The sequence below is a fragment of the Saimiri boliviensis genome, chromosome 4 (genome assembly GCF_048565385.1).
Source record: "Saimiri boliviensis isolate mSaiBol1 chromosome 4, mSaiBol1.pri, whole genome shotgun sequence".
NCBI lineage: Eukaryota > Metazoa > Chordata > Mammalia > Primates > Cebidae > Saimiri > Saimiri boliviensis.
This window is the reverse complement of record NC_133452.1, coordinates 103,306,734-103,334,458: the sequence shown is the minus strand read 5'-3', so window position 1 is coordinate 103,334,458 and position 27,725 is coordinate 103,306,734. Positions and strand designations below refer to the sequence as shown.

Sequence of the window (27,725 nt, the reverse complement as noted above, 5' to 3'; positions counted from 1 at the left end):
ATTGCCAAAATTCTGCCAAAGACATCAACATCAGAGAAGAGAAACAGGCAGACTGTGCCATATAACACATGAAGGAATATGTTAAAGAATCACTTTCTATTGTAAAAAGTGCTGCAATGAACATTCATGTGCATGTGTCCTTATAGTAGAATGATTTATAATCCTTTGGATATATACCCAGTAATGGGATTGCTGGGTCAAATGGGATTTCTATTTTTAGGTCATTGAGGAATCGCCACACTGTCTTCCACAATGGTTGAATTAATTTACACTCCCACCAACAGTGTAAAAGTGTTCCTATTTGTCCACATCCTCTCCAGCATCTGTTGTCTCCAGATTTTTTAATGATCGCCATTCTAACTGGTGTGAGATGGTATCTCAATGTGGTTTTGATTTGCATTTCTCTAATGACCAGTGATGATGAGCATTTTTTCATGTTTGTTGGCCTCCTGTATGCCAAATGCCCATCGACGATAGACTGGATAGGGAAAATGTGGTACATATACACCATGGAGTATTATGCAGCCATCAAAAACAATGAGTTTGCGTCCTTTGTAGGGACATGGATGAACCTGGAAACCATCATTCTCAGCAAACTGACACAAGAGCAGAAAATCAAACACCGCATGTTCTCACTCATAGGCGGGTGTTGAACAATGAGAACACATGGACACAGGGAGGGGAGCACTACACGCTGGGGTCCGTTGGGGGGAAATGGGGGAGGGACGAGGAGGTGGGGAGGTGGGAAGAGATAGCATGGGAAGAAATGACAGATACAGGTGAGGGGAAGGAAGGCAGCAAACCACACTGCCATGTGTGTACCTATGCAACAATCTTGCATGTTCTTCACATGTACCCCCAAACCTAAAATGCAATTTAAAAAAATGAAGAATTCCAAGAAAAAAAATGCAATCATTTCTTACTTCAATTGGTCCCAAAGTCATGTCCATTTGAATTTCATTATCACGTATGCATGACAAGGCTTCCATTGCAAATCTGACATCATCTAAATCACGAATAGGTCTAGATAGCTTTTTCAAGTAATCATTAATAAATGCTATCATGTCTGACATTTTCTTTTTGTATTCCTCATTCAAATATCGACAGAGTAACATCTTCCATGCCTTAGCCTCAATGGATAAGGCCAATTTCATGGGCTCTGGTGAAGACAAGAAGAGATTAAATTAGAATATGACTGTCATTCTGAAACTATAAGGGCATCGATAACTGCTCTGTTCAATTCAGGAGTCACTAACCACATGTGGCTTTTGGACACTTGAAATGTGGTTAGTCTGAATTACACGTGCTATAAGGTTACTAGATTTTGAAGACTTAATTCCTGTCCCCACAGAGCATGTATCCCCGTGGAGATGTGCATGAGTTCAACACTACAGTCCATGGGGGAGCATTTCTAAAATCAGTTCTATCACTGTTCTGTGTGACCCCTGCACTTCTTCTGACCATCCCGTTAGCAACCCTCATTCATGGGTCCCGCATTTTTCTCTAGGGACCCATGAGGTGGAGTGAAATCTATTGTTTTGTCTGTCAATCCATGACTTTACAAGTTTCTTGTTTTTCTACTTCCCACATCACCCACATGGTCAGAATATCTGTCTACCCTGACCCTGGACCCTGGACCTGGCCAGTTGTCCCTGGTCAACACGACCTCTATTATGGACCAATCAGAGTCCTTTCTTGAGAGTGGGAAATGAGGCTTGAGGAGGAGCCAAGTAGTCTGGGAATCAGAAAAAGTCATGCACAGAGGGAAGAAGAAACGAGAAGCGGAGAGAAAGAACTTTCTCAGTTTCCTACACTGTCCCTCCTTCGGGTCCGTTCTGAAGGCCCAGTTGCACCTTGGATTCTGAGATAAATCTTCTCTCCCTTAACATAGCTCAAATGTGTTTCTGTTTCTTGAAAACCAAACAGCTCTAACTAGTCAATTCTGCCTTATCAATCCTTCCCCTTTTTCCTTTCAGTACCCCTCCATTCCCCAACTCTGCCAAACTTGAAACATGGCTGTTTCACTCTTACCTTCCAACCATTAAACCTAGATGCCTGTGGAGCTGAAAAGAAAGTGTGGCCCGAGAACAACCATGCAGCCAGCCTCGTGATTGAGGCTGTGAGACCATATCTCATGAGGTCCCCTGGTGGGTCTCTTTTCCTCAGGTCTTACAGATTCAGCCCACCCTCCCCTTTCTTTGTAACTACTGTCGTCACCTCTTCATTTTTAGATACCTCTTTCCAAAAACAAGCACTCCCAGCCCACTCTATTAGTATACCACAGTTGCTTTTTATATTGTGGATCATAGTGCTAACCATTATGAGGAGACAAATGTGAACTTTTGAAAAACAATAGAGTACAGTTTCCAAAACACTACGGAAGTTCTTGTAATTATTGCCACTGATGCATAGTTTCTGATTTCCAGCTAACTAATCCCCCTCAAGTACTTGTGATTATTTGGTACTTGTGATTCTTCCTCAGAGAATCGCAAGTACTTCCTTGGTAGATATAATAATAATTTCATATTTATTCAACATCAATCATGCTCCAGGTACTATGCTAAGCGTCTCATATAAAGCATTTCATGAGGTGGATACTGTCCTTGTCATCAGCAGAGGAAACAGAGGTTAAAGAGGTCAAGTAACCCAAGTGGTCAAATTCAAGAGCCACAGTTACACTAACTTCTTGATAACGGACCTGAAAATCTACTTAAGGTAGATAATGGATGTAAAATAGCTCATTCAAATATTATCTGAGAATAAAATCTTCCCACAAACTTAGGATAACACTGATTGTTATGGAACCGTGGCAATAATGAGCAGCCACAACCAGTTTTAAACCCAAACCATAGACCAACTCAACATCAGTTATCATACGTGTGCAACCTAATCAGTGCCAGGCCCTTTCCTCTGAATGTCAACTAGTCAAGAAAGACTTACTCCAATAAACCCGCCACTAAGTGCCAACCAGCCTACCAGCCTACAACAGTCTCACCTGAGTAAGCACCCTTCTACAGTTATGTCAACCTGTCTACCAGCACAGTCCTTCAACTCCATGCTCTCCAGACACCCTGTATGAGACCAGCAGTCTGCCCTGCCAAGGACACCGTGCCTGACCAGTATAGCTCTCTGTCACTACAGCAAGCAATAACGTCATCTTTGTATTTCAAACATTAATGATTGTCTCATCATTCTTTGATACTTTAATCCCAAATGGATCAACTTCTTGGCAGACTTCAAACTGTTTGATTCCCACCTCATGTTTACAAGCCCCTCCTCACTGTAAGCTGCAAGAGAATTTCACCTATAGTTTTAGTTGTTTGATTGCCAGTGGAGGAACTGGCTTGTGTAGTGTGTCTACGTATGTGCGTACAAAGACTATCAATGGTTCAGAACCATTTAACATTTATATTAGGTTGGTGCAAAAGTAATTAGAGTTTTTGCTGTTACTTCTAATGGTATAGTAATAGTATAATATATCTTGGTATAATACTATGATTATACCTTGGTACATTATATTATTATTATATCTTGGTATATTATAATATTATTATACCAAGATAGCTTAATAACTGCTTGCTAAAAAAGTAACACTTTATGTGGAAATGCAGATACTTTACATGATAAATACTTCTTAAATACCTGTATGTAATTCAAGTGCTCCTACAACAATAATAGGCTTCAACTCATCAATCTCCTGTTCAAAAGTAGCATAGTGTAGAATTTCTGATCTGATTTCAGTCAGAGAGGGGTTGTTAGCCAAAAATTCCTGCAGTAAGAAAACAGTCAATATTTCCTTTGATTTTTTCAGCAGTATAAATCTTGCAATAGTTACAATAGAAAACTGCATTTGCTCATACACTTTTACACTTGTGTGTGCAATGGGGCAAGTGGCTAAGTAAGAAATGGGGCATCCACTGAGAGGCGAGGAATTTCACAGTCTGCCAGGCGTGGTTAGTCAGAGCTCTAAAGTTTCCTTGAGTCTCTAACTGAAATACAGCTGTCTACAGAAGTGTGACGCACCCTTGAATACCTGGCCTCTAGTCAGTGGTGGTACATAATTGGTGCTCAATTGTTTCAGGAAATTGAACAAAATCTGTCTGATATCAGTAATATCAATTACCTCAGTGTATCCATGTGAGAATTACGCCAGTTAGAAGGTGACAGGTACTTGGTATTTACAGGTTCTTGACCTCTGCTCAAGAGTTCCTATCATTATCCCTGATATTCTCCTGGTCCACCCTCAAGAGACACAAAACCCAAACACCACCACAAGTAGTAGAAAGATACCTTCACTTTCACGTCGCGGTCCTCTGTCCAGAGAGTCTTGTACTTCTGAAAGTCCTGCAGGGCCTCATGAGCTGCCTTTCGTAGGGAATTTACAGAGGAAGAAAGGAGCAGGACCAACTTAGAAATATCCTTGTGCTCCGCTACACCTGGGTAAAAATTCTTCAGCTTCCTCGCAGGAATAACTTCTTCAAAAGATCCTGAAAACAGATGTTTTTACACTATAAATAACTTCCATATTCAACTTTAAATATAATCAGTTTTAATATTTGTGATTCCTTTTTCAAACTGTATTTTCTTAAAGACTCTCCTTCCAAGTAACTAAGAGCTATTTCAAGTAATTAAGAGCTATTCTCTTGCTATCCTCATGTATTCTCATTAAACTATGGTGTCAGATTTTGAGCTGTAGATTTCTTTAATCTAGAAGCACTGTTAATCAGAGGGGATAACTGGAAGACACTGATTAAAACCCCCCAAAATGTTAAAGTCCTTTAGGAAAAGGTTAAAAGCGTTGAAATTTCCACCCTGAGAAATAGCACAGTGGTTCAAGGAGAGACATTACATTTATTACCCAAATGACCCTGGGCCAGGCATTTTAGTCTTCATGGATATACTTGTGAGGATTAAAAGAGACAACCTCTGCTGGGGTGTTTAAAGGTCAGTGCTGTAGATACTCAGCATCTGGCATCTTGGCTTCCTGCTTGTTAAACCTAGTATTTCTACTGATAGAGTATTTGTGTAGTTTTCTTAGATTGTTCAGTTTGATACAGTCTTCAATAGTCATCAATGCTTTTATTTTTCTAGGGTGTCAAGTTGAAAACTAGGCAAATCTACCTACTTTAAAAATCACCCTAAAATAAACTAGTTGAAGAAATTAGATCCCAAAGATACTCGGTGGAGAATTTCAAAGTTTTTATCAGTATATGCATATTCAAACAGAGATAAAAGAAGCCAAAATAAAAGAATTGTGGCAAGGCTGACAGGAGAACTGTGGACTGAGCATCAATTCTAATCATGGGAGCCAACCTGAAGATACATCTTTTGAAGATAAATTTTGACTCCAGCTGGCTGAGTACAGTTGCTCATTCCTGGAATTCCAGCACTTTGGGAGTCTGAAGCAGGCAAATCATTTGAATCCAGGAGTCCGTGACCAACCTGGGCAACATGGCAAAACCCTATCTCTACAGTAATACAAAAATTAGCTGAGCATGGTGGTGTGTGCCTGCAGTCCCATCTACTCAGGAGGCTGAGAGGAAAGGATTGCTTCAGCCGAGAAGGCAGAGGCTGCAGTGAGCCGAGACTGCATCACCTCATTCCAGCCTGGGCAACAGAGTGGGACCTCATCTCTAAATAAATAAGTAAATTAATAAGTAAAATCAAGGAGTGATAAGTCCTCCAGCTTTGTTCTTTTTCAAAATTTTTTGGTCATTATAGGTCCTTTGAATTTCCCTATTCTCTATTCAAACTTTAGGATCAACTTGTCAATTTCTGCAACAACAACAAAAAAAGCCTGCTGGGATTTTGATAGAGATTATATATAAAACCTATAGATCAATTTGGGGAGAATTGCCAGCTTAATAATATTGTATCTTCCAACCCATAACCATGTTGTATCTCTTCATAGTATAAATTTAAGCAATGTTTTGCAGTTCTGGTGTACAGACCTTATACTTCTGTTAAATGTATTTCATTCTTCCTTTTGTGAATTTTTAAATTGATTTATTTCATTTTCAGATGGTTCATTGCTAATATTTAGAAATATAGTTATCTGTATATTGATCTTGTATCCTACAGTCTTACTGAATTCATTTATTTAGTTCTAATATTTGTGTGTGGGGGTGGGTGAGGGCTGATTCCTTAGGTTATTTTTATACACAAGATCATGTCAATCTGCTAATAAAGACAGTTTAACTTTTTCCTTTCCAATCTGTATATCTTCAACTTAGTTGACTTCTCCTAATCCACTTGATAGAACCTCCAGGATAATGTTGAGTACATGTGGTGAGAGCTGGTATTCTTGACTTGTTCCTAATCTTAGGGAGAAAGAATTCAGGCTTTCAACATTCAGTATGATGCCTTTTATGAGGCTGAAGAAGTTCATTCTGTTCCCAGATTGTTGAGCATGTTTATCATGAAAGGGTGTTGGATTTCGTCAAATGTTTTTTCTATGTCTATTGAGATGACCATGAGTTTTTGCCCTTTATTCTATTGATATGGTGAACTTTAGGATGTTAAATCAACCTTGCTTTTGTGGGATAAACCTTATTTGGTCACACTATACAATCCTTTTTATATACTGCTGGATTCAGTTTGCCAACATTTTCTTAAGGATTCCAGCATGGTCATTTAAATTTAAGGGTCCCTTAAAGATGTTTTTAAATATAAAAAAGTCCAATTTAAACATCTTTTCTTCTATGGTTTGAGCTTCATATGCCTTGAGAATCCTTCCCTATCCAGATGTTTTAAATATATTTGCTGTTTAATTCCAAAAGTGTTGTAAAATAGAATAATGTCATACGAAATAGAATAGTGAGTGTGATATGTAACTAACTTAAGATACTACTTTAAGTTTTTCCCATATGGAAAAACTCCTTAGCAACATTTATTAATAGTACATTGTTTCTCCACTGATTCATAAATCCACCTATATCATGTATTTCCATATATATGAGTGTTTCTGCACCCTCTGCCCTGTTCTGTTGTATGTTATCTATCTTTGGATCATTAAAAGACTGTCTTCATTAGCCTAGCTTTGTAATACTCCTTGCTATTTGACAGGGCAGGGTCCCTTACCTTGCTTTTCTTCACTACCAATTTTTCTTGGCTATTTTTAACTCTTTTTATTTCCATATAATTTTACAATCAAATTTATAAATCAAAGTTGACTTTGGAATTGTATTGAATTTATAGATTAATCAAAGAATTGACTTCTTCATGATGTAGACTTATTCTTGTCTTCCATTATCTCGCTCAGTAATATTTTCTTCAAAAATGCTGTGTAATTTTTTTTTTACATTTATTTAATACGTTATGGTTTGTGGCTAACAAAAAAAAATGTTTCTATTATATATTAATTGAATTACTGGTAAATGTAGAAATGCTGGAGGTTTTGTATGTTGATCTTTTATACATAAACATTATTGAATGTATTGGTTGTAATGATTCTTTGTAGATTTCCTGGATTTTCTATATATAACCTTAAAATAAGGCCAATCTCAGTCTTCCTCTTCAATTCTTCTCTTTCTTCTTATTTCATAATGAAGATCTCTAGTAAATTATCAAATAAAAATAATAGTGGGCTTCCTTCTTTATTCTTCATTTTACTGGTAATGGAATACTTCTAAATATTTTTACAGATACCACTGTTGGAAAATCTGTCATATTCCTAGTTTGCCACGAGGTTGTATATCGAGCACCAGCTCAGCCAAGAGACCCTCCCCCCACTCAGGTGGTGCTGAAGGCAATGAGAGGCAGACACCCAGACAGAACAGCAAGTGGGTCTATCCTGGGGGCCAGCAGCCTATGGAGCTGAGAGCCTCAGGGACTGACAGCATTCCAGGCTGAAGGCCCCAAGCAGATTCTGATCCATGCATTTATTCTCTCTTAACAGGTGATTATTATTAATAAACAGGTGTTCTGTATTTACTCATAACTCAGAAATATACCAAGTAGGCAGCTGTTACCTGCCTACCACTAACTGCCAACTAAAAGGTATTCTCCACAAGGGAGCCACAGCGGCAAGGCAAACTTAGTGTTTCTCAACAGTTGTATTTATGTCTGTGTGTGGGTAACTGAAATATACTTACAGAAACATACATAAAACACATTGTTCAAGAAGAATAAGAAATAAATGTATATTAAAGAAGAAGAAAAAATGAATTCCAATGTACTCAACACCAAGTTAAGAATAGAATGTTACCAATATTCGAGTCCTCTCTAGGCCCCTGTCTAATCCCATTCCCTTTCCTTATTTTTATTTTTCATAAATTCTTCTAAGCTCTTTAAGAAGGCCATCTGGGTAGCCTCAGCAATACCACACAGGGCTTCCAGTGTGACAGTGATTTCCTGCTCGACTTCCTTGCTATCACAACTGCTGGAAGTTTTCTTGGTTTATCACTCTTAAGAATCACTGCTGAAGTGGCTGAAGAACCTCTGTCCAATACTGCTGTTTGGTTTCCATGTCCATATGTGCTCTAGTCTAGTCCTAAGACTAGAGCCTTCATCAATGTCCTCTGCACAGGACTTGACAAGAAATCAAGAGGTGGGCTTCAGCTTGCTTAGCTAAGTTCCATCAGTTTTCACATTGAATTATTAAGATTGCCCTTTCTTTTCTTTCCATCAAAGTGACAAGAAGTTGCACACTGTCATTCACAAGGTCCTGCTCGCTACTCCAGACCGAGAAGTTACTGATGACTTTTTGTAAGAGGTAGCCAATTATCCACTGAGAACCCTCTGCACCTGCTCTGAACACTGTACTGAATGGCAGACTTATCTGATCATACAATTTTTCATCTACCAGGAGATAAGTCTTTGGCCAGCGTTTTAAAAACAAAACAATATCTTTGCCCATCTGGGGAGTTAGTAGATGAGTGAGATCTGCTCTTATTACTTGGGATTCAACTTCTGAAACTCTGAGAAAGGCAGACAACAGCCTAATCACAGAATCTGTTCTGTTGTACTCTGGGATGGAAGAAGCCTTTTCTCCTGGACATCCCAAAATTTGAAGTGTTGTATTAACGTCAACTTCAAATGAATGCTTAATGGAATATTCCATTATTTCTGGAGGTATTAGCAGAGTCTCTCCCTGAGTATCATTGGCTAAGAGGTAGCCTGTAACTAAAATAAGCTAGTGAATATCCTTATAGATATCATCAAGCATTTTGTTGTCAATAGTGCTTGAACCTGGTGAAGCAAGTAATCGTTGCTGATGTTGCAATTGACCATGGAGCCTTGTTACTCTGTCTTCTAATAAACTTGTCAGAAGAGGTATACAGTGTTCTGCAGCAATTCTTCCTAGCATTCCTACACTGGCCAGTTGATCAGAAAACTGGTCTCGCTCATCCTCTTGAAGTTCACTTTTTTCTTCCTCCTCACAAGAGGCCACACCATTGGCAGTCAAATTCCTTGTGCCATTTGGAGCAGCTAGGTGGCACTGAATGTAGGAATTGAAAACTTAAACTGCATGTTGGGTAAAAAAGCCTTTGTGGAAATGTTTGTCATCTTGCACCAAAGTTAGCCAGGACTCCAACAATTTATGATATGCTTCCAAGTATACCGTGTCATCTTTATCAAGCACTTCTTCCAATGCAGCACTTCACCCAAAAGAACAAGTGAAGTCTTTGAGGCAATTAACAAAGGAGGAGAAACGTTCATTGGAATGGCAGTTAAAACATTTTGTCAGAACATGGTTATGAGTTTGCTGATAATGCTGGAGATCCCCACAGTTTCAGAATCTTCTGTCAATTCCATTGATAGTATTCAGTAACCTCCCAATGAAGTGTGCTAATCAACTTGTGAACCTTCATCAGGGAAGATGAGTCCATGAAGAGAAGCTAAATAGGCAAGGCGCTGAAAAGAATCTTATGCCACATCTGAATCTTCTCTGATTTTTCAATGTACTGTGAAGAAAATCTCCATGCTGAAATACTGAAGACATCTGAGCATTGACGTTTTCCTGCCTGCTGAACTCCTGCAGAACTTCAACAGTTAACATGAAGATTTAACAAGATCTTCTTCCTGAAAAACTCTTTTGCAGTTTATGGGAATTCCATGCTCAATCCAGTGTTGCTAGTTTTACTTGAACTTGAAAATTCACTCAATAGTGTAGTCAGAACAGAACAGTCCTGAGGAGCATTGCCACTACTTATCTAATGTAGTGATTTATCTAATGATCCTCCATTTACAATTACTGCTACTGCTAGTAGAATCTGTTCCAGAACATGCTTTTGAAGGTTGGGCCTTTGTAAGACATAGGTTAAAAGGAATGTTCACCGGCACAGTGGCTCACGCCTGCAATCCTAGCACTTTGGGAGGCCGAGGTGGGTGGATCACCTAGCTCAGGAGTTCAAGACCAGCCTTGAACTCTTTCTTTTTTAAGAGGTGATTCCTCAAAGACCTAGAATCAGAAATACCATTTGACCCAGCAATCTCATTACTGGATATATATCCAAAAGAATATAAAACATTCTGTTATAAGGATACATGCACGCCTATGTTCATTGCAGCACTATTCACAATAGCAAATACTTGGAATGCCCATCAATGATAAACTGGATAAAGAAAATGTGGTACCTATATACCATGAAATACTACACAGCCATAAAAAAAGAATGAGATCATGTCCTTTGCAAGGACATGGTTGGAGCTGGAAGCCATTATCCTCAGCAAACTAATGCGGGAACAGAAAACTGAACACTGCATGTTCTCATTTGTAAGTGGGAGCTGAACAATGTGAACTCATAGACATAGCAAGGGGAACATCACACACTGGAGCCTGTTGGCGGGGGAGGCAGATAAGGGGAGGGAGAGCATCAGAAAAAATAGCTAATGCATGCTGGCTTAACACCTAGGTGATGGGTTGATAGGCTTAACACCTAGGTGATGGGTTGATGGCACACATTTACCTATGTAACAAGCAGGCACATCCTGCACATGTACCCTGGAACTAAACTAAAATAAAGTAAAATAAAGTAAGAAACCAGTTTCTTTCTATACAGGAAGTATCAAAAGAAGGTCCATGAAATTTTGGATCACTTTCATATCATATTCATAATTACTTAAGGGACTAATTTATGTTTACCTTATATACAGAGAACACATGACTTAGTTCTTCTAAGAACCATGTTGTAAAAAACTACGTTTATCCAACCTAATATAATGCTGAAAGTAAAATTAGTGCTAAGGCTTATTTTAATTTTTAACTTAAGATCGTCATAGTAGAAAAGTGACTTAAAAATCCTTTTCACCCACCACCCCAAACTAGGAAAATACACCTGCACGTTATGTATAAGATGAAACATAAAACACTAGTTTTTAATGCAAAATGTATCAAACACATCAAATAATTTTTAAAGGATGAGTTCATGTCCTTTGCAGGTACATGGATGAAGCTGGAAACCATCATTCTCAGCAAACTAACACAAAAACAGAAAACCGAACTCCGCATGTTCTCACTTATAAGTGGGGGTTGAGCAATGAGAACACATGGAGAGAACACATGGACACAGGGAGGGAAACATCACACACGGGAGCCTGTTGGGGGTGGGGGCCAAGGGGAGGGAGAGCATTAGGAGAAATACCTAATGTAGATGACGGGTTGATGGGTGCTGCAAACCACCGTGGCACACGTATACCTACGTAACAAACCTGCACGTTCTGCTCATGTATCATAGAACTTAGAGTAATAAATTAAAAAATTTAAAAATCTATATGCTATCAAATCCAAGAAGGATCAATAAGGTCATTTACTAATTTTGCATTCTTACTTTCTTCCTTCTTCAACGGTTTCCCTGTGCTCTGAAGGGGCAGGTCAGTAGTGGTGGGGCTGGGAATGACAGGCTTGATGGGACGGATTTGCTGTTGCCCCCAGTGAGCCACTCCTCTGCTGACCTCCAGGGTTAACTGGATCATACGGTTAATGGCTTGTTGAATGTCATCCAAACTAGGAATCATTACCTGTGGAAAGAAGAAACAAATGTTAATACTGCCAGGGCATACAGTCCATCCCTCGATTTTCATCATCTCTATCTGGCCCAGTAGAAGGCTGATTTGAGGGGAGGAATGACAGAGGAGGATTGGTGGTGGGGCGGGGCGGGGTGCAGATTTTCTCTATCCTGAAGTTTTCCTGTTCTGTCAATTCCTGCAGGCCTCATTACACCAGGAGCTAATGGAGAAGTAACTTTTTAATAACAGATACAAATGACATTTTGATTTTGTCAAAAAGGTCAAACTTGTACTTGTCATCCTTTTCCCAATGAGGGTGGCAGAATGCAGTGAGAAATTAGAGACTACTGTTAGAGATCCGTGAAACAAAGTAACTGAAGAAACTACATCACCAAGAGTCTGACCTCAGTTCTTGGAAATGTGCCAAATAAGCTAAAAAGCTATCCTTCAGTAGGTCAGACCATGTAAAGGTGGTTTTAGGTGAGTCACAGGCCATTTCTGCCTGGCCTTATTCTTTGACCCATCACAGAATGCAGCTAAGCCATCCCATGTGGCTTGGTGTTCCAGATGCCCATCAGTAGCTGGGGTAGTTGTAGAGATAAGTGCCGTGGGAAGACATGAGTGATTCAGATGCTCAGAGAACAGGCTCTTTCTGTCTTTATCTTCTGCCATCCTTAGTGGTTTGCCTCAGTCATGTGCTTGGGGTAGGGATCAGGACACCTGTGATGATTTTATTTAGATAATTTAATGTCTGAAGTAAGAAAAAGCAAGGCACTTTGTAGGGTACTTGCTAATTGATGGCAGAACAGATGCCTAACTCAACTCTTAAACTAGCCCTTGAATACACCATGAGCTAATACAAAGTAACCTTTTTTTTTCTTTTTTTTTCTGAGACAGAGTCTCACTCTGTCACCCAGGCTGGAGTGCGGTGGCATGATCTCGGCTCACTACAACCTCCAACTCCTGGGTTCAGTCAGTTCTCCTGCCTCAGCCTCCTGAGTAGCTGGGATTACAATGTCCACTACCAAGCCCAGCTAATTTTTGTATTTTTAGTAGAGACAGGGTTTTACCATGTTGACCAGGCAAGTCTCAAACTCTGGACCTCAGGTGATATGCCTGCCTCAGCCTCCCAAAGTGCTGGGATTACAGGCATGAGCCACCATGCTGGCCCCGAAGTAACTTTAATAACAGATAGTAATGACATTTCCACTTTGTTAAACAGTGAGGGAAAGTTAAAAAATGCATAGGACCAAAACATTACTCTAAATGAAAGCTCAGTTCTAATACCATACTTCTTAAGTACCTTATCAAAATATCAGGGTATTTAATAATACCTACCACATTAGGAATTGCAAGATGTACTTCACTTTTTATAAAGGAAATAGTATCTTCTGACCGCTTTCGTCCATAATGGCTGCAATGAGATGGACATTTAGCTGATGAACCTTAACCTAAAATTCAATTAATAGTTTATTATGCTACAAAATTCAGTCTTAACAATAAAGACCATTTTTAAAGGGCTAAATTACACAAAGAGAATATTACTTCTTTTTTTATTGCATTTTAGGTTTTGGGGTATATGTGAAGGACATGCAAGATTGTTGCATAGGTGCACACATGGCAGTGTGGTTTGCTGCCTTCCTTCCCCTCACCTGTATCTATCGCTTCTAATAGAAGCCTAAATCACAGAGAACTAAGAAAATACAATGACCTAATAGTTTTAGAAGTAAAATACTAATCTCATATACATTTTCTGCTATTTTAATGTTGTGCTTTCTCAGTAATAACCTTTAATGATGTTTACTAAAGGCATCCTTTGTTCGCAGCCATCCAGCAGATACAGGACAAGATTACCAACAAAAAGCATATACCTTTATATGCCTTTTTATCTACATTTTTACAAGATTAAACAGAAAGTTTCTGGTCCATGCCTTCCAAAAACTGCTTTATTAAACAATATCACTCATGCACAGACAGCAGCACAGACGCCTGAGTCCAGTTATGAAGGACACACGCAGAGCTGCAAATTAGTCTGGCTAGCATAGCTCCCTCTGTCTTAACCTCTACCCCTATCCCAGAGAAAATTACAATAAATGCAAACTCTCCATTCCCTTTTTCTCTGGGAGTGCAAGAAATACTGTCATTACTGAAAACCTACCTCTCTATTTCTAAATACAAGCAGATGGGGGCAGGAGGGGATCACAAGAAACAGAGACTACAGGTCAAAAGTGAAGACCCCACATTTAGCACTCAGAGCCTGTGGTTCCCAGATAAGCATATTATTGGAAAGGACTCTGAACAAAAAGCAAGCAAGCAGACAGAACCCCTCAATTCATGGTTTCCCAGTGAAATTCAAGATGTCACAATAAAATTGGTGTAGGCATTGATTCAGAGTGTGTAATTTGAGAATAAGAGTTTTCATAAAGTATAAAGGAACAGATGAATAATAGAGGCAATGAACAGCACATCAGATCTTTTGGTACTTTACACAGCAAATTAGAGAATCACCTTAAGGTATTCTCCAAAATTTCAGATGCAAAATACAAAGAGAAGGTAAGAATAAGTAACATTTATTGAATGCTTAATGTATGCCAGGCAGTTTCCATAATTACCAGTTTATGTTCACAACAATTCTGTAAGGCAGATCCTATGATTACTGTTATTTTCACATTGTAGATAAGAAAACCAAGGTAGGGAGAGGTTAAGTAATTTCCAGAGGGTCATTCCGCTCAGAGATGCTTACTACCTAGATATACAGCATGTGAATACTGTGTAGATATGGGAAATTAAAGCAAAGCACTCCTTTCACCTTAAGAATAGGCTTGTTTTTTTCATCTTGACAAGATTCTCTGTGTGCCTGACAGGATTAATGGGGGAAGACAATCAGCTGCATCTAACTATACAATTTGTGAATTTCAAGAATAAACGAGAAATCCTGTAAGCATCAAAACAAATACACGTTGTTAGTTGGAAAGGAAAATCAGATTAGCAGAGAACTTTCCTCTAAAAATGGAAACCAAAGAAGCCCATGGAGCAGCCTCTGTAGAGTATGAGGGAAAGGGATTGTGATCCCAGAAGACAAAATTAGCATTCGTGTATGGGGATAAGAGAAAGACATTTCAGACAAGTAAGGATTTTGAGTATTATCCTCATGTATGGCTCCTGAAAAAAATGCTGAATTTCAACCGAACTTGTAAATCAACATGGCATAGTGAGTTCATACTTCAAAAAAGCTTCTTTTTGTCAAATGCATCACAATCACAGATGGGAGATAAAGATGTGAGAATGCTCAAATACAAGGTAAGCATCTCCATGGAGTAGAAATGTAGAGAGACACAAGGACAGCCTGGCCAGGGTTCTGGGCTAGAAAGAGGCAGCAACCATGGGGAGGTTGGCTCTGTTGGAATGCAGAGGAGGAACAAGATTCCATGCAGGATGGGGGCTCAGCCAGCCTCACTACTTGAAGCCAAAAACTAAGATGATGCTCTCCCACCTGTCTTGCAGATGATGCTGCAAGACAAGGGCTGTCAACCTACTACCTGCAGCTATGGCTTTTCCAGAAGATGTGGACGTGGGGCAAAAGAAGCACATCCACAGCTTCCCTGATAAGCACCTAAGTCAGGCTACCCGTGTGCTCCCTGGCCAAACCTGCCACACCCCCAGTATGTCTTCAGGGACCAGTAACCGTGAAGAAATAAGACCTGGTTCTGTACTCAGGATTCCAAGTGTTATTTGGAGGCAAAGGTAAAATTCCTAGCTAGGGAGGGAGAGAAAGAAAAAGAAACACAAAACAAAGCTCTCACTCAAAGAGAGCCTGCACATTAAATCTAAGCGTGCGTGTATACGTCTAAGGGTAAGAAAGAGAGCTAACGAAATCCAAAATTGAAACAGAAACTCACTCCAGATAAAAATTAATGTCCAGATAACAAGCTCTAAAGTAAGGATACTGAAAATGTTCAAAGAGATGTATGAAGACGATCTTCTAAAAAAAATAAAAAAATAAATTGCTAACTAAAAAGGCAGAAATTATACCATATCTGAAGGATAAGGAAAAAGTACTTTTTCTGGAAATATTTAAAATGTCACAGATGATAAAATCTTTAGAATAGATACAGAGATACTTGCCCATAATGTATTTCAGAAAGGCAAGAAGATAACATAGGTGACAGAATCATTAGGTGACAAGGAGAAGAGACTGAGAGGCCCCAACGTATGAAATGACTATACGTCCAGTGTGCCCAGGACAGTTCCAGATTCACCATGTCCTGGCACCTCATATGAACAATGACCCTTCACTCACAGAAGTGTCATAGTTGGAACAATAAATTACGTGGTCACTCTGTTCAACATTCCATTAATAGGAGTTCCAGAAGAAGACAATGAAAGAATATCCTAGAAGCAATAACTAAAGGGGAAATTGCTGAGGTTTTTTCCAGCATTAAGGAAAGCTATAAACCCTCAAATAGAAAGTATACTCTGAGAACAAAGCTGGGTTAAATAAAGACAAATCCACATGGGGTCAGAAAACTGCAGAAACGTTAAGGATTAAAAGAGAATATTCAGTTAGACTCATGCAGACTTCTCATCAGCAGCAACATAACTCAGAAAAAAATGAATACTTACCAAATGCTAAAAGACAAAGAAAAATTTTATATCCAGCCAAAATGTTAGAAAGTATGAAGGCAAAACATTTTCAGACTTACAAAGAAGGATAAGAGTGTATACTTCTCACAAATCCTCACTAAAGAACCAATGGAACACAAAAAAAGTACATGAGAACCTGGAGATTTTTATAAAATATGCCAGTAAATAAATTATTTTAATATATTATTTTTGAGTGTTCACACAAAGGTGAAACTAAAACATCAAACAGCAATAAGGTATGTATGGTTCAGTGAGTAAAGCCTGCCAAGGCACTTGTAGTCCAAAATAAGACTAGAAACTGCAAAACTAAGGATAGTACTTTGTTGTTGTTTTTTGGGGTTTTTTTGAGACAAAGTCTCACTCTGTCACCCAGGCTAGAGTGTAGTGGTACAATCTCAGCTCACTGCAACCTTTGCCTCCCAGGTTCAAGCAATTCTCCTGCCTCAGCCTCCCTAGTAGCTGGGACTATAAGCGTGCATCCCCACATCTGGCTAATTTTTGATGTTTCACTATGTTGGCCAGGCTGGTCTCAAACTCCTGACCTCAGTGATTCACCTGCCTTGGCCTCCCAAAGTGCTGGGATTACAGGCGTGAGCCACTGCACCTGGCCAGTACTTTTTTTAGTTGGAGCAAAACATGTGCATTCTAAAGTTAAGTGTAATCACTTAAAGAACTAAAGTACAGAAAAGAGAATAAATGGTGAAAATTACCCCAAAGACAACAGTCATAATAAAACGAATAGATACTGAGATAGATACACAGAAAAAGGATACTGAGAAGAAAACACAAACTAAAATGTCATAAATTAAGTGCAACTATATTAAAAATCACAATAAATGCAGATTAAACTCACTAAGACAGAGATAATGAGATTGAAGGAAAATGATCACATATACAATGTTTTTAAAAGGTAAAACTAAAAAATATAGAGAAAGGTTTAAGTAAAGAGACTGAAACAATTATACAAAAAAGTTGGGAAAGTAAATTAACGACAAACTAAAGAGAATTGTGAGGAATCAGGATTAATGTAGATAAAGGGATTCATCAAATAAAAATAAAGCCAACAGTCCTATTAAGCAGATTTAACTGCTATGATCTTGTATGCACCTAACAACACAGCCATAAAATACATAAAATGAACTGACCAAAACAGAGAAAATTTAATAAATTCACAATCACACTGGGAGAGCTAAACAGGACAAAATCAGCAATGAATAGCCAAGGAATAAATCTTTAAAAAACGTGCAGAACCTTTACACAGAGAATTATAAAACATCATAGATAGATATTAAAGAAGACTTATACCAATGCAGAGATAATACACAATTCTGAATAGAAGATTCAATATTTGTAAGGATGCTAATTCACTCCAAATTGATCTATAGATTCAATGAAGCTTAAATAACTCCCCCACCCGACTCACAACTAAGTTGATTTTTCAACAACTTTTGCTTAGTCAACTAATTAATCATATGAAAAAAATATATTAATTTGCTGCCTCACACTAAGCATAAAAATCAATACCATGTAAATTAAATCCCTAAATATAAAAGTCAAAGCTACAAAACTTTTGGAAGATATTATGAAGTAGGAAAGAGTTGGTTTCTTTAAAAAGACCACAAATCACTAAAATTGATAAACTTGAATATTTTTAAAACTCAGCAATGGAAAATGAAAATAAAGAAAAGGCAAAACTGATAAAAGACATTTGTTATATTATCATCAATAATGGTGGATAAATGTATATATTAAAAATACTTATTAATCCAATTCAATAGAAAAACAGGCCAAAAAAGGAACATAAATTTTAAGGAAGAGAAACAACAAATGACCCATAAACACAAGAAACTTTATTTAATCTCATCAGTAACCAGGAAAATGCAAGCTAATCCCAATGAGATGTCATTTCACACCCTCTATGTTGGCAACAATGTTTTAATCTAATAGTACTATCTGAAGGGATTAGGGGCCGTGGGCACTCTCACTAGGCACTGCCTGATAAAATGAGGCATGCAGATACCCTAGGACCCAGCAAACCCACTCTTAGCAGGTGCAGAAGGAGACAGGTACAAGATGCTCACAGAGGCTTTATTCATGATAGCACCATCACCAGTAGAATGCATAAACAGACTGTGAATACTCCAACTATACAGAAGTGTAAAAAACTATACCCCATGAATTAATCTCAAAAACATTATATTGAGCACAGTTCAAATACAAGCAGACTTAACTGATACATGGGTTGGGGATACAAAAACGTAGTAAACCGTGAGGAAAACCAAGACAATAATAAATACCAAGTTCAGGATAGTGGTTACCTTTGAGTGAGAAGGAAGAGGACCCATCAAAGGGACTAGTAGCCTTTTTTTTAAATCTCAGGCAGGGTGTTAGGAACATGGGTGTTCATTTGACCACAGTTCTTGCAGTATTATGCAAATATTTTCATACAGTTTTTTTAATGAATGCTATATTTTAAATTTTATAGTTTTTTTAAAATTAATAAATTTATAAGAGGTGCTATTCACATTTTAGTATAAGTATGATTACCAGACATAATTAGCATATTTTCAACTTACCTTGCAACAAATATTCTTCTTTTCATTGTGTCCAGAGATAACCGTGTAGCTTTCTGAAGACTGTCTAGTAATTGATGAGAGAAAAAAGCAAAGACCTCTTTACACTCCTGTAATAAGAAATCAGATTAAATTTGGTACCTCTACTCCAGAAAAAACCTTGAGCATCCCCAAAACAATGATATAATATTGGAAGTGACATATGAAAGGCAAAAAATAATAAACTATACAATTTCAATCCCAAATTATTTGTCTGGTATTTTTAGACAAATAATATATGAAAACTGTGTTTGCATAAACACCCTAACAAACCAGAGGGACTTATTCAAAAGCCAAAATTCACAAACAGTATGTTCAGAGTAATCCCGGTTTGCTCAACACTCAATTTTCACCTAACAAAACTGAAGCACTTTAAATGTGGTACATTTCTCAATGATCAAGGGTGTGAGCACAAGAAAATAACTGGTCTCCATTCTCAAGAAACTCAGCTTAGTGGATAAAAGTATTTTAAAATGTACAATACCCAAATACATGAGATAAAAATTCTACCCTCTGGGACCCTAGTTTGACCCTCTCTTCACACCCTTCCTTCCCTTGGAAGAAGTAACCAAGTTTACCGATCAAAGCACAGGACAGGTTTTGAGCCTGGTAGGCAAAGATGTGGGCTCATGTCTTGCTTATACAATGAGTCACACGTCGGGGCAAGGCTCTGACCATACTGCTCCTCACTGCTCTAGAACCCAACCCCTCTGAAACTGGGTTGGTTAGGCAGGTTAATTGGGATCATAAGAGAGAGCAATAAGGCATGAACAGAGGAATATCAAGCTTTTCCGTGTGGCAGTGAGGTACAGTCAGGGCTGGTGAATTATCAAGCTAAAGATGTGACATAATCAGATTTTTACGTTAGACCATTCTGGCACCAATGTGGGAGATGAATTTGAAAGGCAGAGGCTATTCAGGAGGTGACAGCTAATGCAGCTCCAGTGATCTCCCAACTGGAGAAGTTCTGTATGTACTCGGTCATGCTCTAAGGATTTCAGCCAGTGTCAAAAGGGAATGCAACCAGAAGACAAGGACTTCTGAGAAGGGAGTACTCCAGCTGACACCCAGCTAACAGCTGCCTGGTACATGGTATTGAGAAGAAGCCTAAACTCTACAGAAATCTAGATGCTGCAGAAAAGTGTTTCCTAATTATCTGGCAATATCATCCTTGAGCAAGAACGTGAAATTGGAATAAATGTATGCCATTTATTTATAAAACTGTATCAGAGTGTGTAAAAGTGGGTAAAATAGAGAAAGAATGAAAAGAAGGTGGGTATGAATGATTAAAAGAAAACTACTCGCGGCAGAGAAAACAGGAATGAGTGTAAATGTGGGAGTGACATTCAGAGTTCATGCATGACCAGATGCATGACCAGAAGGGTAAGGCCTAAGAAGGAAAAAGAAACCCCAGGACACCTTCTGAACCTTTATTCTCAACAAATTTCAACACAATGTGAAAATTCATCTATCTAGGGCTTCTCCTGGGGGAAGAGTCCAGAGTGGTCATCTGTAGTGCTAGTTTAAAATGCAAATCCCTGGGCCCCAAGTGAACCACAATCTGGACTTGCATTACAGATAGCCATTAAACACAGTAACCGAGAACAGAGTTCTCCATTCTGAGTCAAACTGATGGCTGCTCCAATCCCTGAAGTCACATTTACTGTACGAGAAAACATGGTCAACACAATAAGGGGAGCTGACTACATAAACTGTAACTGACAGAATCACATCAAAAGCTATGATATTTGGAAAAATTTAAAGGATTGCCTGATCCTACAGTATAAAATTGAAAAATATACTTTCTGGATTTTATTATAAATTAGATACAGATTGGTTGCAGAACTGCCTGGAAAAAGCACTATATGGGGTTATCTATAATCCTATAAATCATAATTCTGTGAATTGCAAGAAGTTGTTCCACAATAAATACCTTTTTAAATTCATCTTCTTTATCATTAATATCAACCTCATTCACAATATTAGCTTCATAGTCAGTACTTTCGCCTTCTTCTGTTTCACTCCCAAAAACAACGTGTTTCCGCTGTTCTAAAGACAAAAGACAAAACAAAAATATAACATTTGACTTTTTAGCATTATGTGTATTCTCCATGGCCAAATCCTAGGAAGCTCCTTTTTAAAAAGCTCTTACTTTAAAAATTGTATTATGAAAAATGGTTTTTTGCATTTGTTCCTGTAGGAGTCATCCTTGATTTCAATTTAAATTATCCACCTCAATAGAATCATCATTGTACTAAGAAATAACTCTAAATACACAATCTAGATTTTAGGAAAGTTTTAAGAAAGTTTTATCTATTATCCTTCTAAATTATCTGTTTACCTTTTGAGTCCTCTAACTTGAATGAAATGATATTTTTGTGTTTTTTGACACTTGGAATGAAAACTAATTAAACTAAGTGGAAAAATTTTAAGAGGAAAGATGTGATGTGCGTACTCATTCTAGGCTCAGGCTTTCTCATCCTCAGCACTACTGACATCTTGGGTGGGACAATTCTTTGTTGCTGGGGGCTGTCCTGTAGAATGTTTAACAGCATCCCTGGCCTGTATCCACCAGAATTCAGTAGCAAACCCCCTCCCCGTACTGTGTGACAACCAAATACATATCCATACCTTGCCAGATATTCCTTTAGGGGGAAAATCCCTTCCAGCCCCATTGAGAACCACTGTTCCAGGCACAGATTTCCCTCTCTCTCTCTCTCTCTCTCTCTCTCTCTCTCTCTCACTCTCTCTCTCTCTCTCTCTCTCTCTCTCTCCCTCCCTCCCTCCCCTTGCTATGTCACTTCCATGGGATCTCTGCTTGACTAGAATGTTCTCTCACTCCAAAATGTCAACTTCACACAGATTCCCTGCTTCAAGTATATTGGTAATTAGCTAATTAACTTCCTCCCTGTTAGGCAAAGCCATCTCTCAGGTCTCCTTGGAGAGTCTAGGTGGCACACTCTGTGTCAGTGACCCACTCCTGGTGCACTCAGTGGCTTGCCTTGCTTGAAGCCAGCCTCACACTACTTCCCTGAGCAGCAGTTGGGGAGAAGAGCAGGTATGTAGCAAACAGGAATTGTGATTGACAGGCACATCCCCTTACAATACTAACAAGTAAAACCTCCAACTACAAAGTTTTACCTAATAAGTTCTTATTTAGAGCTGGAAAACAAAACTTTAAAATGACATACGTCTTTCTCTTCCAATTTATCTAAAGATTTGAGATCTCTAGGACAGGAAAAACTGAGCAAAGCTAAAAGTCCCATGTTCTTAAACCATAATCTAGGAAGCAAAAGACTCCCATACTTATAGAATCTTTTCCTAAAATTCCCTGCCCCTGATAAAGAGGATTCAAATTCAATAGCTTCTCTCTCAGGCTTATTAATAAAACTGAAACTATTAGAACTTATTGAGAGAACAGGAAATTCAATACGGTAAAAATCTTTTCATCCACTTGAAATAATCCAGGCACAAACAGATGTGAAGAAGTAAGGAAGTTTCTCTTGGTCCCAGTGAAGCAAACTGAATGAAGATTATAAAGGCATGGGCAGAATCAAAAGTTAGAGTTACGACGCAGAGCCTTTTAGGCCATTCTTTAAATTACGGAGGAGGAAGGGATGGTGGAAAATACATGCTTCAGGATCATGTTTTCTTCCTTGGTAGTGCACTCTTCAACTAGGCACCATTTATCTGTACCCAGACCCCAAAGGCAGTTCTAAGTAGAAATACATAGCTTACTCTACACAGAGAAAAATCTAGGAAAAGAAAGAGTCTTAAAACGTGGTCTCACTCAAATTCAGTTTTCCAGATTCAAGAAAATTATAGAATTAACCTTTTCCTGGTAACTTTCCCCCCCAAAAAGGAAAATAAATCAAATAGTCAAAGTGACTTGATTAGAACGCTGCACCAGAAAAAAAAAAAAAAAAAAAAAAAAAAGTTAGATAGCTGGTGCCTGAGACTGCTATTCATAGAAAGGCCAGCTTGCAAGGATGGTCCTGGTTGGGAACCATTCCCTAACTAACAAAAAGAACTCTCTGGACTTAAACTGTGTGTACAGTGTGATTTATGCTGAACTCCTTCTTTACTTCTGGGGAAGGGAGGGTCTGGAATTCAGTACCTGCTAAGCAGAAGATGCTTACATAAAAACATATCTGTAGCTCTTGTAATTCAAACATAACAACAAGAAAAGTTACCTGTTGGCTGTTTTGCTGCTTTCCCAGTGTATTTCACTTCATAAATTTGCTCAAATATTGAAATAAGTTCTCTGACCGCTTCTTCCACATGCTTGCTTTTGTGGTTTAGAATGTCAGCCCATTCTTTTGTGTACGTCTGTTAAATAAAGAAATGACTATTATATTCCAGATACTTAAAAGTGACACTGTGAAAATTAGTCCTATTCCTTTAATTTATAAAACTATAATTAACTTTACTTGAAAACAAAGCTAGAGATAGTTGAAAATGGCATAATGTTTCAGATCCAAAATTGTCAATGGCTAAAAGCACAGCTGCTAAGGTCTAAAGAACAGCAAAAAGATAAAAAAGTCCATCTTTGACCTACCTATACCTTACTCAATCACACATAGAAATCTACCTTCACATTCATATGGGGGAAAAGAAAGAAGGCTGAAGGAGTAGAAAGAAGATGATGTCAGAATTGAAAATTAGATGTGGTTTTAAAAGAAGACATCCAGAGTATTGGTGTGGAGAGTTAAATTAGATAAAGCTTTTAACTGAGCATGATGTTGCATGACAGGCATCAACTTAAGAGCTTTACACGTATTAACTCATTTAACTGAACAGTGATCTTGAGATGAGTAATATTATGGTCCCTATTTCACAGCAGAGAAAACTGAGGCTCAGAAAGAAAAAAAAAACATTTTCCCAGGTCACACAGTAGTTGGAAAGAACTGTATTTGAAAAGTTTTGTCTGGTTCAAAACACCTGTGCTTTGTCTTTCTAAATTCTTCTAATAGTCAGCAAATGCTTTAGAAAGAAGTTGAGAACTAGTCAAATTCAGAAAAGAAAACTGGTTTATAAAGTTCTATAAGTCTTTTGACATGCCCATAAAATACACTCATTTTAGGAAAAGGAAAATTAGTTGGTTGCAGTGGCTTGTGCCTGTAATCCTAGCTACTTGGGAGGCTGAAGCAAGAGGATCGCTCATGCCCAGGAGTTCAAGGCTGCAGTAAGCCATGTACCACTGCACTCCAGCCTGGGTGACAGCACAAGACCTTATCTCTAAAAAAAAAAGTAAAAGTAAATCAGGGCTGGGTGCAGTGGCTCATACCTGTAATCGTAGCACTTTGGGAGGCTGAAGAGGGAGGATTGCTTGAGCCCAGGAATTTGAGACCAGCCTGGGCAACATAGCAAGACCCCATCTCTACAATAAATTTTTTAGAAATTAGCCAGGCATGGTGGTGTGTGCCTGTGGTCCCACTTGTTCTGAAGACTGAGGCAAGAGGATTGCTTGAGCCCAGGAGGCAGCAGTGAGCCATATTCGCACCACTGCATTCTGGCCTGGGCAACAGAGCAAGACTCTGTCTCAAAAAAAAAAAAAAAAAATGTAAATACAAGCAGCCACTTTGGGCCTTCAAGAATACATATGCAGAGGATCCTAAGTCCATGCAATCTCCTCTCCAGAAAAGCTTTGGGAAGTTCCATATTCCCATGTTCTGCCCCCATGTATTCCCTTCTTGACCATCTAATATGTATCCGAATGCTTTCTCATCATTTTTTAGTCCCAAGGGACATGGTGTTCCTCCTTCTATCCAAAGACATGCTCTGATCCCTTCCATGCCCTCCAACTCTTCTGACCTTGCTCCATTGTTCATTTTGTCTTTTTTAATTTATTCAGTGCAGTGCTAAACACTGGAATGGTAATGGAGGCTGGAAGCCACTTCAGTCTAACAGGAAAAATGAGTGTTAAACAAGCAGACAATTCCAGTTGATTATGGCAGATTGGACATATGTGTTTATATATCCCAGCTTTGAAATCCCCTCAGGAACCAGACACTCTAGTTAACTTGGCAGATTGAACACACATGTTTATCTTGGCATCCCCATGATATACCCAGAAAACTCGACAAAATAACATATAGTAATCTTTTGAAAAGAATATACCCACAAGAACAAATGGGAGAATGTCATGTAAGTTCTTCCATACATCTTCAATACCATATAATAGTAAAGTTAATGGGATTCAACAATTGGTGCTGGGACAACTGAATATCCACTTGCAAAAGAATGAAATGGGACCTTCTCGTTACACCATACAAACAGATTAACTCAAAATGGATCTAAGTAGACCTAAAATTTCAGAACTAAAACTAAAAAAACTCTTAGAGGAAAATATAAGCATAAATCTTCATGACCTTGGATTAGGCCAAGGTATTTTAGATATGACACCAAAAGCAGAACAAAAAAAAAGGAAAAATTTGATAAATTGGACTGCATCAAAATTAAACACTTCTGTGTCAAAGAACACTATAAAGAAATTGAAAAGACAACCTAAGGAGTGGGAGAAAGAAATGTAAATCATATATCTTATAAGGAACTAGTATGTATAACAACATTATTACAACTCAAAAATAAGACAAATATCCAATTTAAAAATGAGCAAAGGATCTGAATACAGCTTCTAAAGAAAAGCATATAAAAGGTTAATAAGCACATGAGATTGCACACAGTGGCTCATGCTTGTAATCCTGGCACTTTGGGAGGCCTAGGCTGGTGGATGATTTGAGGTCAAGGGTTTGAGAACAGCCTGGCCAACATGGCAAAACTTCGTCTCTACTAAAAATACAAACATTAGCCGGGTATGGTGGCACACGCCTGTAATTCCAGCTACTTGGGAGGCTGGCCCCAAGTTGATTTTGTTGACAGAATTGTTAATATCCTTTAATTATTTAACAGTGTTTTCTTATCATAACTTGGATCACAACATTTCCCTGATTTTCTATTCCATTGGTACATCTCTCGAGACACAAGTATCAGTTGACTCCAGTGAGGAAAACGGAAGGCACACCAGCTGTTATAACAAATAGAATTAGAGAATTTAATATGGAGGATGGGTTAAACACGGTTAAAGGACCCAAAATGCTAACAGGGACACTGATGGCACACAGAGATATAATAGTAACAGCAGAAAACAGCAAGCATCCCTAGACTTGAGAGGAGGATGGAGTTATTAAAACTGGAGCAGAGAAGTGAGGGGGCTGCCCAGCTGGCTCTACTACCTCAGGAGCTCAGAGAGGGACCTCGTGATGCTGGCACCTTGAAGGGCCCATGGAGCTAGTTCTGGAAAGGCTGGGAAAGTCAGCCCTGGGACTAAGTGCTGTTTCCAGAGTGAAGAGCTGTTGTGGGTGTGCCAGCCAGGAACAGGAGGCAAATCAGGAAAGATAAAGTCCCTTCTCTCTCCTCCAGCATCCTCCTAGACATCCACTGGCAGCCTAAAAGGGAGCCAGCTGGCCAAGGGGAAAAGTCCTGTCAGCCCTAGGATCACAGGACAGAAGGAACAGTTGGAAATTAATAGAAGAAAGCTTTTTAATAATTCATATAATCTGTCCTAAACCACCCTTGGATGCTCCAAGACAAGGAACACTGCCCTGACTACAAATAGCCCTGGTCCCCAAATATTAGCTTCAGATAATAAAAACCAACTTTGTCTCAAAAAATTAGTGTGATGTATGTTGTGTTTCCAAAACTGATTGCTGTCCGGAGGGCAATCGACTTGCTCTGTCATGACAAATCATACTCTGCCTTCACCATCATGGCCACCTGATGGTAGGTTTGTGAGAAGACAGCCCAACTGTTACTAGATCTTAGATCACTCCAGGGTAAGTGACTGGGCATACTGCTTGGCAAGTGTGCTCTTCAGAATTCTGCCCTCTGCATCTTGACTCACACTATTGAGACTTAGCACTACCACTAGAGAATTATTGTATAATTGGTAGAGAGTTTTAGTTTGAGATGATGAAAAGTTTTGGAAATAGATAATTGTAATGGTTATACAACATTGTGAATATAACTAATGCCACTAAGTTGTACAATTGAAATGGTAAATTGTATGTTAGTATATTTTATCAGAGTAAAAAAGTTTCCAGCCAAAGTGAAGAATGGGGAGTGGGAAATGATTTTTAAAACTTAAAGAGATATATCGATCAAATGTAATGCATGAACTTGTCTGGCTCCTAGTTCAGAGACAAACTCTAAAAACACAATTTCTATTAAAGATAAATATATTCATAATCTATGACTCAACAATTTCCCTTTGGGGTATATACCCACCAAATTCGTGCTTAAGTCCACACAAAAAATTTTACAAGAATGCTTAGTGTATAACCAAAAGCTGTAAATGCCCTCAATCTAATGCCCTCAACAGTAGAATGAATAAATTGTACTAAATCCATATTATGGAATACTATACAGCAATAAGAAGTTGAAATGAAAGAACGAATACATCACAACTACAAAGATGAATCTCATAAATACAACATTGAGCAAAAGAAGCCAGAAATAGAG

At 38.5% G+C, this 27,725-nt stretch overlaps 1 protein-coding gene, 1 non-coding gene and 1 pseudogene across 2 annotated transcripts in view; 1 reads left to right on the top strand and 2 right to left on the bottom strand.

Moving 5' to 3' along the window:
* Positions 1 to 27,725, bottom strand: part of DNAH8 (dynein axonemal heavy chain 8) — a 313,022-nt gene that overhangs the window by 202,429 nt on the left and 82,868 nt on the right. Inside the window, exons 21-28 of the mRNA XM_039467518.2 lie at positions 23,399 to 23,534; positions 21,139 to 21,254; positions 19,170 to 19,276; positions 13,288 to 13,363; positions 11,772 to 11,961; positions 4,291 to 4,487; positions 3,643 to 3,769; positions 924 to 1,159 (exon numbers count right to left, since the gene is read on the bottom strand). Of these exons, the coding sequence (XP_039323452.2) occupies positions 924 to 1,159; positions 3,643 to 3,769; positions 4,291 to 4,487; positions 11,772 to 11,961; positions 13,288 to 13,363; positions 19,170 to 19,276; positions 21,139 to 21,254; positions 23,399 to 23,534 (1,185 nt within the window). The remainder of the gene's footprint in view (positions 1 to 923; positions 1,160 to 3,642; positions 3,770 to 4,290; positions 4,488 to 11,771; positions 11,962 to 13,287; positions 13,364 to 19,169; positions 19,277 to 21,138; positions 21,255 to 23,398; positions 23,535 to 27,725) is intronic.
* LOC120363485 (small nucleolar RNA SNORA8) lies at positions 4,877 to 5,020 on the top strand. Its single transcript, XR_005579030.1, has one exon. It is a non-coding gene; the product is annotated as a small nucleolar RNA SNORA8 (small nucleolar RNA).
* Positions 8,236 to 10,268, bottom strand: LOC120363194 (exportin-4 pseudogene; annotated as a pseudogene).